This window comes from Oncorhynchus gorbuscha, unplaced genomic scaffold (assembly GCF_021184085.1).
Source record: "Oncorhynchus gorbuscha isolate QuinsamMale2020 ecotype Even-year unplaced genomic scaffold, OgorEven_v1.0 Un_scaffold_1370, whole genome shotgun sequence".
Lineage (NCBI taxonomy): Eukaryota > Metazoa > Chordata > Actinopteri > Salmoniformes > Salmonidae > Oncorhynchus > Oncorhynchus gorbuscha.
In genome coordinates, this window is record NW_025746164.1 from 16,705 (window position 1) to 30,882 (window position 14,178).

The 14,178-nt window shown below is 45.9% G+C and overlaps 1 protein-coding gene across 1 annotated transcript in view; it reads right to left on the bottom strand.

The window, feature by feature from the left end:
• Nucleotides 1-1,613: 1,613 nt before the first annotated feature.
• Nucleotides 1,614-14,178, bottom strand: part of LOC124022402 (FERM, ARHGEF and pleckstrin domain-containing protein 1-like) — a 93,749-nt gene continuing 81,184 nt past the window's right edge. Inside the window, exons 19-22 of the mRNA XM_046337338.1 lie at nt 11,581-11,744; nt 6,387-6,494; nt 5,487-5,638; nt 1,614-3,193 (exon numbers count right to left, since the gene is read on the bottom strand). Of these exons, the coding sequence (XP_046193294.1) occupies nt 3,160-3,193; nt 5,487-5,638; nt 6,387-6,494; nt 11,581-11,744 (458 nt within the window). The 3' untranslated portion in view covers nt 1,614-3,159. The remainder of the gene's footprint in view (nt 3,194-5,486; nt 5,639-6,386; nt 6,495-11,580; nt 11,745-14,178) is intronic.

Below are 14,178 nucleotides of genomic sequence, written 5' to 3' on the forward strand. Positions count from 1 at the left end.
CTGTAGTCGGCCGGACCGTCTGCTGGAGAGAGACCCTCCTGTAGGTTTGCCCTCCAACCCTGTAGTCGGCCGGACCGTCTGCTGGAGAGAGACCCTCCTGTAGGTTTTCCCTCCAACCCTGTGGTCGGCCGGTCAATCTGCTGGAGAGACCCTCCTGTAGGTTTTCCCTCCAACCCTGTGGTCGGCCGGTCAATCTGCTGGAGAGAGACCCTCCAGTAGGTTTTCCCTCCAACCCTGTAGTCGGCCGGACCGTCTGCTGGAGAGACCCTCCTGTAGGTTTTCCCTCCAACCCTGTAGTCGGCCGGACCGTCTGCTGGAGAGAGACCCTCCTGTAGGTTTTCCCTCCAACCCTGTAGTCGGCCGGACCGTCTGCTGGAGAGAGACCCTCCTGTAGGTTTTCCCTCCAACCCTGTAGTCGGCCGGTCAATCTGCTGGAGAGAGACCCTCCTGTAGGTTTGCCCTCCAACCCTGTGGTCGGCCGGTCCTTCTGCTGGAGAGAGACCCTCCTGTAGGTTTTCCCTCCAACCCTGTTGACAGGAAAGTCTCTGGTTGCGTTCCTAATGGATATGGCAGACGTCCATGTTGTCACAGAGAATAGATGTTGTCTGATGTAAGGACCTATAGAGTTGTAGTTCTTAATGTAGCTACCCCTTCCTGTTGTCTGATGTAAGGGCCTATAGAGTTGTAGTTCTTAATGTAGCTACCCCTTCCTGTTGTCTGATGTAAGGGCCTATAGAGTTGTAGTTCTTAATGTAGCTACCCCTTCCTGTTGTCTGATGTAAGGACCTATAGAGTTGTAGTTCTTAATGTAGCTACCCCTTCCTGTTGTCTGATGTAAGGACCTATAGAGTTGTAGTTCTTAATGTAGCTACCTTCCTGTTGTCTGATGTAAAGACCTATAGAGTTGTAGTTCTTAATGTAGCTACCCCTTCCTGTTGTCTGATGTAAGGACCTATAGAGTTGTAGTTCTTAATGTAGCTACCCCTTCCTGTTGTCACAGAGAATAGATGTTGTCTGCGGTATTCTTCGTCCTCGGTTACGCACATTTCCAGCTGCAGACTGAAGAGACCTTGTCTAACAGGTGTTCCTTCTGTGGAAATGCTTTATCAGAGTTGAATCATTTCTAGCCGTGTAGCCAACGCTACACGCTGTCTCCTCGGCCTATAGAGTTGTAGTTCTTAATGTAGCTACCCCTTCCTGTTGTCTGATGTAAGGACCTATAGAGTTGTAGTTCTTAAAGTAGCTACCCCTTCCTGTTGTCTGATGTAAGGACCTATAGAGTTGTAGTTCTTAATGTAGCTACCCCTTCCTGTTGTCTGATGTAAGGACCTATAGAGTTGTAGTTCTTAATGTAGCTACCCCTTCCTGTTGTCTGATGTAAGGTTTTAGAGTTGTAGCCATTTCAACGTGGGGACTCCGTCCCGACGTTCTCTGACAATGTCCATTTTATAGGAAGTGGTTTATACTCTACGGAAGAAGGGGCGACTTCATGATGCCTGATGTCTGGCCTCATGGGGGCGTGGCCACTGACTAGTTAAACTTTTTATATGAAAATCAATACTCTCATTTAGAAGGCTAACGTCACATTACATCTTTTCACAAATAGTTTCATAATTACTCATTAATTTTATCCAACATTTAGATGTACATCTGAGAAGTGAAAACACAAACAGAGATACAGTCATGTGGGTCTCCTGTCTTTCATGAGCTCACCAAATGAACCAAACACAGAGATACAGTCATGTGGGGCTCCTGTCTTTCATGAGCTCACCAAATGAACCAAACACAGAGATACAGTCAGGTGGGTCTCCTGTCTTTCATGAGCTCACCAAATGAACCAAACACAGAGATACAGTCATGTGAGTCTCCTGTCTTTCATGAGCTCACCAAATGAACCAAACACAGAGATACAGTCATGTGGGGCTCCTGTCTTTCATGAGCACACCAAATGAACCACACGCGACATGATTGTTCTTTAGGTACCCACAGACTATTCCCACATTCTCAAAAATATAAATATTGTTTAAAATACTCCAATTTTGGATATTAGGAGTTTTGGCAAGAGAAGCACTTTGTTCTCTCTCCCTCAATACTGCATGGCAGTGAGGAGAGTTTTCAGACAGGAATGTATGACCGAGGTAATAACACCTGTGGTGGGAGAGAGAGGAGGAGGATATACACCCAAAAGGGCCACGCCGTGACAATACAGACAGGTGGTTAGTAAAGTAACCTGGAGTAAAGTGAGCCGGTACTCCAGAGGTGAAGAGAGGGCAGGGTGAAAGAAGAGGCCTAAAGGACAGGAAGGAGCCGTCTAGAAGAGGCCTAAAGGACAGGAAGGAGCCGTCTAGAAGAGGCCTAAAGGACAGGAAGGAGCCGTCTAGAAGAGGCCTAAAGGACAGGATGGAGCCATCTAGAAGAGGCCTACAGGACAGGAAGGAGCCGTCTAGAAGAGGCCTAAAGGACAGGATGGAGCCGTCTAGAAGAGGCCTAAAAGACAGGATGGAGCCGTCTAGAAGAGGCCTACAGGACAGGAAGGAGCCGTCTAGAAGAGGCCTAAAGGACAGGATGGAGCCGTCTAGAAGAGGCCTACAGGACAGGAAGGAGCCGTCTAGAAGAGGCCTACAGGACAGGAAGGAGCCGTCTAGAAGAGGCCTACAGGACAGGATGGAGCCGTCTAGAAGAGGCCTAAAAGACAGGATGGAGCCATCTAGAAGAGGCCTAAAAGACAGGATGGAGCCGTCTAGAAGAGGCCTAAAGGACAGGATGGAGCCGTCTAGAAGAGGCCTACAGGACAGGAAGGAGCCGTCTAGAAGAGGCCTAAAGGACAGGAAGGAGCCGTCTAGAAGAGGCCTAAAGGACAGGAAGGAGCCGTCTAGAAGAGGCCTAAAGGACAGGAAGGAGCCGTCTAGAAGAGGCCTACAGGACAGGAAGGAGCCGTCTAGAAGAGGCCTAAAGGACAGGAAGGAGCCGTCTAGAAAGGTCTAAAGGACAGGAAGGAGCCGTCTAGAAGAGGCCTACAGGACAGGAAGGAGCCGTCTAGAAGAGGCCTACAGGACAGGAAGGAGCCGTCTAGAAGAGGGTTGGTCAGTGTCCTCCTAGTCCTCACTGGCTCCGTGGTCAGTAAGGATCCTTCCTCTGGCTCAGGAGGGGTCGACTAGCTTAACAGATAGCACTACGGATCACCTCCATCCACCTGGAGACAGACAGACAGGTTAGAGACAGACAGGTTAGAGACAGACAGGTAGCACTACGGATCACCTCCATCCACCTGGAGACAGACAGACAGGTTAGAGACAGACAGGTTAGAGACAGACAGGTAGCACTACGGATCACCTCCATCCACCTGGAGACAGACAGACAGACAGGTTAGAGACAGACAGGTAGCACTACGGATCACCTCCATCCACCCGGAGACAGACAGACAGGTTAGAGACAGACAGGTTAGAGACAGACAGACAGACAAGTTTTGAAGACAAAAAGACAACAAGACAACACCACACTACTGAAGACAACACCATACTACTGAAGACAACACCACACTACTGAAGACAACACCACACTACTGAAGACAACAAGACAACACCACACTACTGAAGACAACAAGACAACACCACACTACTGAAGACAACAAGACAACACCACACTACTGAAGACAACACCACACTACTGAAGACAACAAGACAACACCACACTACTGAAGACAACACCACACTACTGAAGACAACAAGACAACACCACACTACTGAAGACAAGACAACACCACACTACTAAAGACAACAAGACAACACCACAAGACAACACCGCACTACTAAAGACAACAAGACAACACCACAAGACAACACCACACTACTGAAGACAACACCACACTACTGAAGACAACACCACACTACTGAAGACACCACCACACTACTGAAGACAACAAGACAACACTACACTACTGAAGACAACACTACTGAAGACAACACCACACTACTGAAGACAACACCACACTACTGAAGACAACACCACACTACTGAAGACAACACCACACTACTGAAGACAACACCACACTATTGAAGACACCACCACACTACTGAAGACAACACCACACTACTGAAGACAACACCACACTACTGAAGACAACACCACACTACTGAAGACAACACCACACTACTGAAGACAACACTACTGAAGACAACACTACTGAAGACAACACTACTGAAGACAACACCACACTACTGAAGACAACACCACACTACTGAAGACAACACCACACTACTGAAGACAACAAGACAACACCACACTACTGAAGACAACACCACACTACTGAAGACAACACCACACTACTGAAGACAACACCATACTACTGAAGTCAACACTACTGAAGACAACACTACTGAAGACAACAAGACAACACTACTGAAGACAACACTACTGAAGACAAGACAACACCACTGAAGACAAGACAACACTACTGAAGACAACACCACACTATTGAAGACAACAAGACAACACCACACTACTGAAGACAACACTACACTACTGAAGACAACAAGACAACACCACACTACTGAAGACAACACCACACTACTGAAGACAACACCACACTACTGAAGACAACACCACACTACTGAAGACCACAACACCACACTACTGAAGACAACAACACCACACTACTGAAGACAATAACACCACACTACTGAAGACAACACCACACTACTGAAGACAACAAGACAACACCACACTACTGAAGACAACACCACACTACTGAAGACAACACCACGCTACTGAAGACAACACCACACTACTGAAGACAACAAGACAACACCACACTACTGAAGACAACAAGACAACACCACACTACTGAAGACAACACTACACTACTGAAGACAACAAGACAACACCACACTACTGAAGACAACAAGACAACACCACACTACTGAAGACAACAAGACAACACCACACTACTGAAGACAACACCACACTACTGAAGACAACACCACGCTACTGAAGACAACACCACACTACTGAAGACAACACCACACTACTGAAGACAACAAGACAACACCACACTACTGAAGACAACAAGACAACACAACACTACTGAAGACAACAAGACAACACCACACTACTGAAGACAACAAGACAACACTACACTACTGAAGACAACACCACACTACTGAAGACAACACCACACTACTGAAGACAACAAGACAACACTACACTACTGAAGACAACACTACTGAAGACAACACTACACTACTGAAGACAACAAGACAACACCACACTACTGAAGACAACACCACACTACTGAAGACAACACCACACTACTGAAGACAACACCACACTACTGAAGACAACAAGACAACACCACACTACTGAAGACAACACCACACTACTGAAGACAACACCACACTACTGAAGACAACACCACACTACTGAAGACAACACCACACTACTGAAGACAACAAGACAACACCACACAACAGGTTGCCAAGGGAACTGACCTCTGGAAGGTGTACTGGCTCTCTGATCTGAAGTAGTACACATGAGACTTAAAGTGGAGCTTGAAAACGTAGTCCTTCTGGATGTTCTCTGTCTCCGCGGGAACCGTCAACGAGTAGCCTAGCAACGGGAGGCTGGCCAGAGGGTAGTCATCCTATAGGGAACAGAGATGACCTTTAGACTACTGCATCCCATAATAAATACTATATAATACACAACCCAGAGGGTAGTCATCCTATAGAAGACCTTGAGACTACTGCATCCCATAATAAATACTATATAATATACTACCCAGAGGGTAGTCATCCTATAGAGGACCTTGAGACTACTGCATCCCATAATAAATACTATATAATACACAACCCAGAGGGTAGTCATCCTATAGAAGACCTTGAGACTACTGCATCCCATAATAAATACTATATAATATACTACCCAGAGGGTAGTCATCCTATAGAAGACCTTTCGACTACTGCATCCCATAATAAATACTATATAATATACTACCCAGAGGGTAGTCATCCTATAGAAGACCTTTAGACTACTGCATCCCATAATAAATACTATATAATATACTACCCAGAGGGTAGTCATCCTATAGAAGACCTTGAGACTACTGCATCCCATAATAAATACTATATAATATACTACCCAGAGGGTAGTCATCCTATAGAAGACCTTGAGACTACTGCATCCCATAATAAATACTATATAATATACTACCCAGAGGGTAGTCATCCTATAGAAGACCTTGAGACTACTGCATCCCATAATAAATACTATATAATATACTACCCAGAGGGTAGTCATCCTATAGAGGACCTTTCGACTACTGCATCCCATAATAAATACTAGTTAGTTTTAGGTTAGATGTATGTTTAGAGTTAGGTTAGAGTCCTTACCTGATGTGACTTGTAGAAGAACAGACTGAAGTTGGTGAAGACCACCCAGAGTTTCTGCCATCCATTACTGTTCTTAAACTTCCTCAGCAGGTTACCTGATAACTGGTTCTGATAGGGGGAGAAAGGACCAATAGGAAGAGACATTAACACAGGAGTAACCAATAGCAAAAGAGATTAACATTGTTGTATGGTCTTGAAGTTACAATGTTGTTGTGTCAGGTTATATCCCACCTCTCTGTACCAGGTTATATCAGGTTATATCCCACCTCTGTATCAGGTTATATCAGGTTATATCCCACCTCTCTGTACCAGGTTATATCAGGTTATATCCCACCTCTCTGTACCAGGTTATATCCCACCTCTCTGTACCAGGTTATATCAGGTTATATCCCACCTCTCTGTATCAGGTTATATCCCACCTCTCTGTACCAGGTTATATCCCACCTCTCTGTACCCGGTTATATCAGGTTATATCCCACCTCTCTGTACCAGGTTATATCAGGTTATATCCCACCTCTCTGTATCAGGTTATATCCCACCTCTCTGTACCAGGTTATATCAGGTTATATCCCACCTCTCTGTATCAGGTTATATCCCACCTCTCTATCAGGTTATATCAGGTTATATCCCACCTCTCTGTACCAGGTTATATCAGGTTATATCCCACCTCTCTGTATCAGGTTATATCCCACCTCTCTGTACCAGGTTATATCAGGTTATATCCCACCTCTCTGTACCAGGTTATATCAGGTTATATCCCACCTCTCTGTACCAGGTTATATCAGGTTATTCCCCCCTCTTTGTACCAGGTTATATCAGGTTATATCCCACCTCTCTGTATCAGGTTATATCCCACCTCTCTATCAGGTTATATCCCACCTCTCTGTACCAGGTTATATCAGGTTATATCCCACCTCTCTGTACCAGGTTATATCAGGTTATTCCCCCCTCTTTGTACCAGGTTATATCAGGTTATATCCCACCTCTCTGTACCAGGTTATATCCCACCTCTCTATCAGGTTATATCCCACCTCTCTGTACCAGGTTATATCCCACCTCTCTGTACCAGGTTATATCAGGTTATATCCCACCTCTCTGTACCAGGTTATATCCCACCTCTCTGTACCAGGTTATATCCCACCTCTCTATCAGGTTATATCAGGTTATATCCCACCTCTCTGTATCAGGTTATATCAGGTTATATCCCACCTCTCTGTATCAGGTTATATCCCACCACTCTATCAGGTTATATCAGGTTATATCCCACCTCTGTACCAGGTTATATCAGGTTATATCAGGTTATATCCCACCTCTCTGTATCAGGTTATATCCCACCTCTCTGTATCAGGTTATATCCCACCACTCTATCAGGTTATATCAGGTTATATCCCACCTCTGTACCAGGTTATATCCCACCTCTCTGTACCAGGTTATATCCCACCTCTCTATCAGGTTATATCAGGTTATATCCCACCTCTCTGTACCAGGTTATATCCCACCTCTCTGTATCAGGTTATATCCCACCTCTCTATCAGGTTATATCAGGTTATATCCCACCTCTCTGTACCAGGTTATATCCCACCTCTCTGTATCAGGTTATATCCCACCTCTCTGTATCAGGTTATATCAGGTTATACCCCACCTCTCTGTATCAGGTTATATCCCACCTCTCTGTACCAGGTTATATCCCACCTCTCTGTACCAGGTTATATCAGGTTATTCCCCCCTCTCTGTACCAGGTTATATCAGGTTATATCCCACCTCTCTGTACCAGGTTATATCAGGTTATACCCCACCTCTCTGTACCAGTTTATATCAGGTTATATCCCACCTCTCTGTACCAGGTTATATCCCACCTCTCTATCAGGTTATATCCCACCTCTCTGTACCAGGTTATATCAGGTTATATCCCACCTCTCTGTATCAGGTTATATCCCACCTCTCTGTACCAGGTTATATCAGGTTATATCCCACCTCTCTGTACCAGGTTATATCAGGTTATATCCCACCTCTCTGTACCAGGTTATATCAGGTTATTCCCCCCTCTTTGTACCAGGTTATATCAGGTTATATCCCACCTCTCTGTATCAGGTTATATCCCACCTCTCTATCAGGTTATATCAGGTTATATCCCACCTCTCTGTACCAGGTTATATCCCACCTCTCTGTATCAGGTTATATCCCACCTCTCTGTATCAGGTTATATCAGATTATATCCCACCTCTCTGTATCAGGTTATATCAGGTTATATCCCACCTCTCTGTACCAGGTTATATCAGGTTATATCCCACCTCTCTGTATCAGGTTATATCCCACCTCTCTGTATCAGGTTATATCAGGTTATATCCCACCTCTCTGTATCAGGTTATATCCCACCTCTCTGTACCAGGTTATATCAGGTTATATCCCACCTCTCTGTATCAGGTTATATCCCACCTCTCTGTACCAGGTTATATCAGGTTATATCCCACCTCTCTGTACCAGGTTATATCCCAGCTCTCTGTACCAGGTTATATCCCACCTCTCTGTATCAGGTTATATCCCGTTATCAGGTAGGTAGAGAAGACAGAGAGATTAGACGGTACTGTGGATCAGGTGGGTAGAGAAGACAGAAACAGAGAGGTTAGACAGAGACAGAGAGGTTAGACAGTACTGTGGATCAGGTAGGTAGAGAAGACAGAGGTTAGACAGAAACAGAGAGGTTAGACAGTACTGTGGATCAGGTAGGTAGAGAAGACAGAGAGGTTAGACAGAAACAGAGAGGTTAAACAGTACTGTGGATCAGGTAGGTAGAGAAGACAGAGAGGTTAGAGAGGTTAGACAGAAACAGAGGTTAGACAGAGACAGAGAGGTTAGACAGAAACAGAGAGGTTAGACAGAAACAGAGAGGTTAGACAGAGACAGAGAGGTTAGACAGAAACAGAGAGGTTAGACAGAAACAGAGAGGTTAGACGGTACTGTGGATCAGGTAGGTAGAGAAGACAGAAACAGAGAGGTTAGACAGAAACAGAGAGGTTAGACAGTACTGTGGATCAGGTAGGTAGAGAAGACAGAGAGGTTAGACAGAAACAGAGAGGTTAGACAGAAACAGAGAGGTTAGACAGAAACAGAGAGGTTAGACGGTACTGTGGATCAGGTAGGTAGAGAAGACAGATAGGTTAGACAGAAACAGAGAGGTTAGACAGTACTGTGGGTCAGGTAGGTAGAGAAGACAGAGAGGTTAGACAGAAACAGAGAGGTTAAACGGTACTGTAGATCAGGTAGGTAGAGAAGACAGAGAGGTTAGACAGAAACAGAGAGGTTAGACAGTACTGTGGGTCAGGTAGGTAGAGAAGACAGAGAGGTTAGACAGAAACAGAGAGGTTAGACAGAAACAGAGAGGCTAGACGGTACTGTAGATCAGGTAGGTAGAGAAGACAGAGAGGTTAGACAGAAACAGAGAGGTTAGACAGTACTGTGGATCAGGTAGGTAGAGAAGACAGAGAGGTTAGACAGAAACAGAGGTTAAACAGTACTGTGGAACGGGTAGGTAGAGAAGACAGAGAGGTTAGACAGAAACAGAGAGGTTAGACAGAAACAGAGAGGTTAGACAGAAACAGAGAGGTTAGACAGAAACAGAGAGGTTAGACAGAGACAGAGAGGTTAGACGGTACTGTGGATCAGGTAGGTAGAGAAGACAGAGAGGTTAGACGGTACTGTGGGTCAGGTAGGTAGAGAAGACAGAGAGGTTAGACAGAAACAAAGAGGTTAGACAGAAACAGAGAGGTTAGACAGTACTGTGGATCAGGTAGGTAGAGAAGACAGAGAGGTTAGACAGAGACAGAGAGGTTAGATAGAGACAGAGAGGTTAGACGGTACTGTGGATCAGGTAGGTAGAGAAGATAGAGAGGTTAGACGGTACTGTGGATCAGGTAGGTAGAGAAGACAGAGAGGTTAGACAGAAACAGAGAGGTTAAACGGTACTGTGGATCAGGTAGGTAGAGATGACAGAGAGGTTAGACAGAAACAGAGAGGTTAGACAGAAACAGAGAGGTTAGACGGTACTGTGGGTCAGGTAGGTAGAGAAGACAGAGAGGTTAGACAGAAACAGAGAGGTTAGACAGAAACAGAGAGGTTAGACGGTACTGTGGATCAGGTAGGTAGAGAAGACAGAGAGGTTAGACAGAAACAGAGAGGTTAGACAGAAACAGAGAGGTTAGACAGAAACAGAGAGGTTAGACGGTACTGTGGATCAGGTAGGTAGAGAAGACAGAGTGGTTAGACAGAAACAGAGAGGTTAGACAGAAACAGAGAGGTTAGACAGAAACAGAGAGGTTAGACGGTACTGTGGATCAGGTAGGTAGAGATGACAGAGAGGTTAGACAGAAACAGAGAGGTTAGACAGAAACAGAGAGGTTAGACGGTACTGTGGGTCAGGTAGGTAGAGAAGACAGAGAGGTTAGACAGAAACAGAGAGGTTAGACAGAAACAGAGAGGTTAGACGGTACTGTGGATCAGGTAGGTAGAGATGACAGAGAGGTTAGACAGAAACAGAGAGGTTAGACAGAAACAGAGAGGTTAGACGGTACTGTGGGTCAGGTAGGTAGAGAAGACAGAGAGGTTAGACAGAAACAGAGAGGTTAGACAGAAACAGAGAGGTTAGACGGTACTGTGGATCAGGTAGGTAGAGAAGACAGAGTGGTTAGACAGAAACAGAGAGGTTAGACAGAAACAGAGAGGTTAGACAGAAACAGAGAGGTTAGACGGTACTGTGGATCAGGTAGGTAGAGAAGACAGAGTGGTTAGACAGAAACAGAGAGGTTAGACAGAAACAGAGAGGTTAGACAGAAACAGAGAGGTTAGACGGTACTGTGGATCAGGTAGGTAGAGAAGACAGAGAGGTTAGACGGTACTGTGGATCAGGTAGGTAGAGAAGACAGAGAGGTTAGACGGTACTGTGGATCAGGTAGGTAGAGAAGACAGAGAGGTTAGACAGAAACAGAGAGGTTAAACGGTACTGTAGATCAGGTAGGTAGAGAAGACAGAGAGGTTAGACAGAAACAGAGAGGTTAGACAGAAACAGAGAGGTTAGACAGAAACAGAGAGGTTAGACAGAAACAGAGAGGTTAGACAGAAACAGAGAGGTTAGACAGTACTGTGGGTCAGGTAGGTAGAGAAGACAGAGGTTAAACGGTACTGTGGGTCAGGTAGGTACCTCCACAGCCACACTAAAGTCCACCATGGACACAGAGGTGTTGCGGTGCCAGCAGACATGAACCATCGTGTTTCCTCTCTGTGCTGACTGACGCTCCAATGAGCTACGAGACGCACTCAGCTCCTCCTCTGACTCAGCCTCCACGCCGCCCTCTTCTGGAGACTCTGAGAACAGCAGCAAGAGGAATTGATGAACAGAAGCAGAGGACAAGCTATTCTTTCCCCCGGGTCAGATAAGTTGAAGGTTGTTTCTCGGAGCACAAAACATCCTCGTCACAAAACCGAAATAAGAGAAGTGATCATGTGAATTGATGGACTCAAAGTCCATTTCACAGGCTACATTTCTATGCAGTTTGATCGTGTTGCAGGCTACATTTCTATACAGTTTGATCGTGTTGCAGGCTACATTTCTATGCAGTTTGGTCGTGTTGCAGGCTACATTTCTATACAGTTTGATCGTGTTGCAGGCTACATTTCTATACAGTTTGATCGTGTTGCAGGCTACATTTCTATGCAGTTTGGTCGTGTTGCAGGCTACATTTCTATGCAGTTTGGTCGTGTTGCAGGCTACATTTCTATACAGTTTGGTCGTGTTGCAGGCTACATTTCTATGCAGTTTGGTCGTGTTGCAGGCTACATTTCTATGCAGTTTGGTCGTGTTGCAGGCTACATTTCTATACAGTTTGATCGTGTTGCAGGCTACATTTCTATACAGTTTGGTCGTGTTGCAGGCTACATTTCTATACAGTTTGGTCGTGTTGCAGGCTACATTTCTATGCAGTTTGGTCGTGTTGCAGGCTACATTTCTATGCAGTTTGGTCGTGTTATATCTTATGGTGGAGAGACAATGGGCAGGTAAAGACAGGTTAGGACTCAGCCTGTACTCTGTGGGAAGGTTAGGTTAGTTAGGACTCAGCCTGTACTCTGTGGGAAGGTTAGTTAGGGCTAAGCCTGTACTCTGTGGGAAGGTTAGTTAGGACTCAGCCTGTACTCTGTGGGAAGGTTAGTTAGGGCTCAGCCTGTACACTGTAGGAAGGTTAGTTAGGGCTCAGCCTGTACTCTGTGGGAAGGTTAGGTTAGTTAGGACTCAGCCTGTACTCTGTGGGAAGGTTAGGTTAGTTAGGACTCAGCCTGTACTCTGTGGGAAGGTTAGTTAGGACTCAGCCTGTACTCTGTGGGAAGGTTAGTTAGGGCTCAGCCTGTACTCTGTGGGAAGGTTAGTTAGGACTCAGCCTGTACTCTGTGGGAGGGTTAGTTAGGACTCAGCCTGTACTCTGTGGGAAGGTTAGGTTAGTTAGGACTCAGCCTGTACTCTGTGGGAAGGTTAGTTAGGGCTCAGCCTGTACTCTGTGGGAAGGTTAGTTAGGACTCAGCCTGTACTCTGTGGGAAGGTTAGTTAGGACTCAGCCTGTACTCTGTGGGAAGGTTAGTTAGGGCTCAGCCTGTACTCTGTGAGAAGGTTAGGTTAGTTAGGACTCAGCCTGTACTCTGTGGGAAGGTTAGGTTAGTTAGGACTCAGCCTGTACTCTGTGGGAAGGTTAGTTAGGACTCAGCCTGTACTCTGTGGGAAGGTTAGTTAGGACTCAGCCTGTACTCTGTGGGAAGGTTAGTTAGGGCTCAGCCTGTACTCTGTGGGAAGGTTAGTTAGGACTCAGCCTGTACTCTGTGGGAAGGTTAGTTAGGACTCAGCCTGTACTCTGTGGGAAGGTTAGGTTAGTTAGGACTCAGCCTGTACTCTGTGGGAAGGTTAGGTTAGTTAGGACTCAGCCTGTACTCTGTAGGAAGGTTAGTTAGGGCTCAGCCTGTACTCTGTGGGAAGGTTAGTTAGGACTCAGCCTGTACTCTGTGGGAAGGTTAGGTTAGTTAGGACTCAGCCTGTACTCTGTGGGAAGGTTAGTTAGGGCTCAGCCTGTACTCTGTGGGAAGGTTAGGTTAGTTAGGACTCAGCCTGTACTCTGTGGGAAGGTTAGTTAGGGCTCAGCCTGTACTCTGTGGGAAGGTTAGTTAGGACTCAGCCTGTACTCTGTGGGAAGGTTAGGTTAGTTAGGACTCAGCCTGTACTCTGTGGGAAGGTTAGGTTAGTTAGGAGTCAGCCTGTACTCTGTGGGAAGGTTAGTTAGGACTCAGCCTGTACTCTGTGGGAAGGTTAGGTTAGTTAGGACTCAGCCTGTACTCTGTGGGAAGGTTAGGTTAGTTAGGGCTCAGCCTGTACTCTGTGGGAAGGTTAGTTAGGGCTCAGCCTGTACTCTGTGGGAAGGTTAGTTAGGACTCAGCCTGTACTCTGTGGGAAGGTTAGGTTAGTTAGGACTCAGCCTGTACTCTGTGGGAAGGTTAGGTTAGTTAGGACTCAGCCTGTACTCTGTGGGAAGGTTAGGTTAGTTAGGACTCAGCCTGTACTCTGTGGGAAGGTTAGTTAGGACTCAGCCTGTACTTTGTGGGAAGGTTAGGTTAGTTAGGACTCAGCCTGTACTCTGTGGGAAGGTTAGGTTAGTTAGGACTCAGCCTGTACTCTGTGGGAAGGTTAGGTTAGTTAGGACTCAGCCTGTACTCTGTGGGAAGGTTAGGTTAGTTAGGACTCAGCCTGTACTCTGTGGGAAGG